The sequence below is a fragment of the Strix aluco genome, chromosome 3, assembly GCF_031877795.1.
Source record: "Strix aluco isolate bStrAlu1 chromosome 3, bStrAlu1.hap1, whole genome shotgun sequence".
Lineage (NCBI taxonomy): Eukaryota > Metazoa > Chordata > Aves > Strigiformes > Strigidae > Strix > Strix aluco.
In genome coordinates this window covers 86,648,414-86,652,040 of record NC_133933.1, presented here as the reverse complement: position 1 = coordinate 86,652,040, position 3,627 = coordinate 86,648,414, and the positions used below count along the sequence as shown (strand labels likewise).

General features: G+C 47.3%; 1 protein-coding gene across 1 annotated transcript; it reads left to right on the top strand.

Moving 5' to 3' along the window:
* Positions 1-703: 703 nt before the first annotated feature.
* TSTD1 (thiosulfate sulfurtransferase like domain containing 1) lies at positions 704-3,418 on the top strand. The gene is made up of 4 exons (XM_074819477.1): positions 704-1,004; positions 1,195-1,365; positions 1,521-1,680; positions 2,996-3,418. The coding sequence occupies exons 1-4, from the start codon at positions 719-721 to the stop codon at positions 3,057-3,059; spliced, it is 681 nt and encodes a 226-aa protein (XP_074675578.1). The 5' UTR covers positions 704-718; the 3' UTR covers positions 3,060-3,418.
* Positions 3,419-3,627: the final 209 nt, after the last annotated feature.

The window sequence follows — 3,627 nt, the reverse complement described above, 5'->3', positions numbered from 1 at the left end:
ATTTTGTTCTCATTTTGAGAAGGAAAACTCTCATAGCAAAGATTCAACAAAATCAACTCCTCAAAATGCATCTTTTATGAAGAGAAAAGATCCAGCACGCCTGCCTGTAAAGACTGGAACTGCTGGTATGTAATGTATCTACAAAGGTATGCAGTAAATATGGTGTACTGATTTAAAATGCATTCAAGAGAGGAACCCTCATTTCTCCACTTAAAACATGTCTTGGCTATCAGTCCTTGGGGCTGGAAGACTGACAGCTTTCAAAACCAAAGTGTATCGAAATTAGGGATGCGGTTATTACCCTTGGACCACAGCTCCTGTGGCTGTGAAGGGACGGTGGCAAGGGTGAAACTGGCAAGGCCAGTGCTAAAATCACCTTTTCTCCTCAGGTGTAACACTGAGGGGTTTTTTTGGAATTGCTTTTGAGCGGATTTGGCATCAAAATTCCTCATCCCTGTTCAGTCTCCCAGCCTTGGGTACCTTAAGGCTTCTCAACAGCTTGGCTTGGTTGTGGAAATTACCCTGCCCAGGCAAAGCAGCAGGTGCCGTGCGTGGCAGTGGGCAGCTCGCCTACGGCTGGGCCGCTCGGCGTTTTATAGCTCTGGTGAAATCCAGGCCTTCCCTGAACCAGGGGGATGCCCTCGCTGGCGCCACGCAGTGCTGTAAATTCATCGGATGCGAGCATGCGAATGAATATTTTATCGACGTCAACTCATAAATGGCTAGAAATCAGAGGGATTCACATGAGAAAAAAAACCCCAAAAGTGTTTTTAACCCAGCCTGGCTACGCCGGCCGTGCTCCCCGAGCCCCCGAGGAGCAGGCGGAGCCGCCCGGGGAGCCGTCTCCTCCCCCGCCGGCGGGGACGGGCGGCTGGCGGCAGGCAGGGCCCGGGCGGCCGCCATCTTGGGAGGCGGGCTGATGGGGGCCGGGGGCTGGGGCTGGTGGCGGGCGGCGCGGACCCTGCGGGCGGCGAGCGGCGGCTGGTGGCGGGCGGCAGCGCCCGGTGAGGCGGGGACGCGGGGGGTGGAGGGGCGGCTGGGCCTCCCCGAAGGCGGGTGGCGGGGTGAGGTTTGCTGGCGCCCGGGGAGAGCCCCGTGTGAGTATATTAAACGTTACTGGGGACGATGGCCCTCCCCGAGAGGCCGGGAGAGCGGCGGCCGGCTCCGGGCTCACGGGCTGCGCCTCACTGTCAGGTCCCGGGGCGGCGGGTGCCAGCAGCCGCGGCCTCTGCGCCGGCGGGGCGTCGAGCCTTTCCTACCGAGAGCTCAAAGACTTGAAGAAGACCAACGTCTTCCACATAGACGTGCGGGAGAGGTGGGAGATCGACAAATTTGGAAAAATCCCAGCATCTGTCAACATACCGCGTAAGTTGTTAACGTGGAGACGTTGGGTGTTCCCCTTTGCTTGATGGTCAAGTCTGTGGACGAGTGGTGACTGAGCAAAAATACTAGAGCTGTGCTAGTGTAAACCTGTTTGTGGATGGGGAATAAATGAGACCTTTCTCTTACGTATTTCCCAGTGGGTGAATTAGTGGAAGCTCTACAAATGGACCCAGCAGAGTTCAAGGAGCAGTACAATCAAAAGATGCCATCTAAGTCAGACCCTGTGGTTTTCTCCTGTTTGGCTGGAACAAGAAGTAAACAAGCACTCGCTTTTGCCATGTCCTTGGGTTTCAGCAGGTATGACTTGTGTGTGTAAGGGTGGGATTCAGGCAGCCTCCCACCATGAAGCGGAACTTGTACTCAGCTTCTTGTGGGCATGGGTAAAAATTTAAATGTGGAGTGTGAACAAAATGACTGGTATTTGAGTTAGTCACCTCCTCTTGTCTCCCCTGAACCTTGAAATACACCATTGGGTGTTCCAGCAAAGTGAGGTGTATCACCCTGCGAAACAACCTCTCAGCAGCTCTGCACATGTGCCGCAGGTGACACAAGCTGCTGCAAGACCATGCTGCCACTGAAGGGTCTTTCTGCCTCCTAGGGCTCCCTCGCCAAGATGTTGCTTCCTTCTACAGCTTCATAAGTACTACTCCTGAGGCACAGGGTGATTGGAAAGGTGGAGAACTGCTTGCTTTGGTAGAAGTAGGATCTTAAGTAGTTTATGAAACCACACACTTTGTTAAATTGCAGTTCTAACTGTACAGTTCACTGTTGACAAAGTACGCCTTCAGTAAAGCATTGGGTCGTTTGCCAGGAGTAAAGCAGTGAAGGCAATAGCTAAAAAGACAATGAGATTGATAGAGTGAAAGCAAAAACAGCATTTGGTTGGCAGAATTGTTACACCCATGCCAGAAGATGCCTTGCTGGCTTGAAGACGGCAGATAGTATTTTAAAAATTGGTTGGTTGCTCATGTTTTCACTGAACTGAAATTCATGAACTGGAATATCCCTGCTAATTCTAGTCAAAAATATGGAACCACGTTCTTGTTTTATAAACACATTGTTTTAATAAGTGTGAAATATCCTCCATTACCTGTTTTTCATGCTGCCTAATTGAAGGAGTCAGTATTGTTTTGCATGGTGGGTTTTTGTTTTCCAGAGTTTAGTTTTGTGCAGGCTTATGTCAGATCATGTAGGTTTGCAAGGAAGTAAAGATTTGTGTGCTGCATTTATTTGATGACATCTGAAGTATTAGACACAGTAACATGTAAATCTCCCACTGCAGTAAGTCTGTTTTTTCTTTTTAAAAAAAGAAGTAGCAAACTGTTTCATTGATCCAGCTGATACTACTTGCTTGATGTTTGATCTCCAGCATTGTGTCATTTGGGAGAAAAGAGTTACAGAACACACTGCATGGAAGCAGGCAGTATTAGAGTACAAGGAATGTCGATCTGGTTCATTGAAGCTAAGTACAAATGTATTTGATTGCAGAGAATTTCTGTATGGGTTTTTTTCTCAGATTTTTTTGTTTTGGTTTGGAGTTTTTTTGCCATGTGCTCTTAAGATACCTTTTTCAAGAGCCCTTCTTAACATTGCATCTTCTGCATATTTTCAGAGTTCAGCAATATGCTGGTGGCTTTGAGGATTGGGTAAAACATGAACCTCCAGAGGAAAAATGAAGATGACTACCCCAGCCCTTGCCCCATCAAGGGTTCGGGATGGTTTGTAGGTTTTAGCATTCAGACTACGCGCATTCCACTTCCAGAATACAGCCCACTCCTGTTTTCTTGTGTAAACCGACACTCACCTTCAAATAGCCACGCATATCGACTGCTTGGTTCATATTGTATCTAAAGATTATGACATGAACAGAGGACGTTAAAATTGTTCAACCTTTACTTTGGGCTATGTTTTTTGGTGAAAATATGTGAAGAGAACCTAAGTGCTTATTATGTTTGCAAAGACTTTTGTATGAGGTAGTTTATGACTGTTGAAACTAATGATGATAGGACAAATAAAATTATCCTTTCCCAAATAACCGTGTTGGGTAGTTTGCTTAAAATGGTTAAACTGCAGATATCCTCATGGAATTGGGGTAACTGGCTTACGCATGGATTTATTATACTTCACGTGTAGCTGAAGTTTTAAAATAGTTGCTGTGTTACCAAAGAGTACAAGTACAAAGTTTAGGTTTGTACTATCTGATTGTAAGGCCAAAAGTTCACCACTGGTCAGAAAATTGAAGGA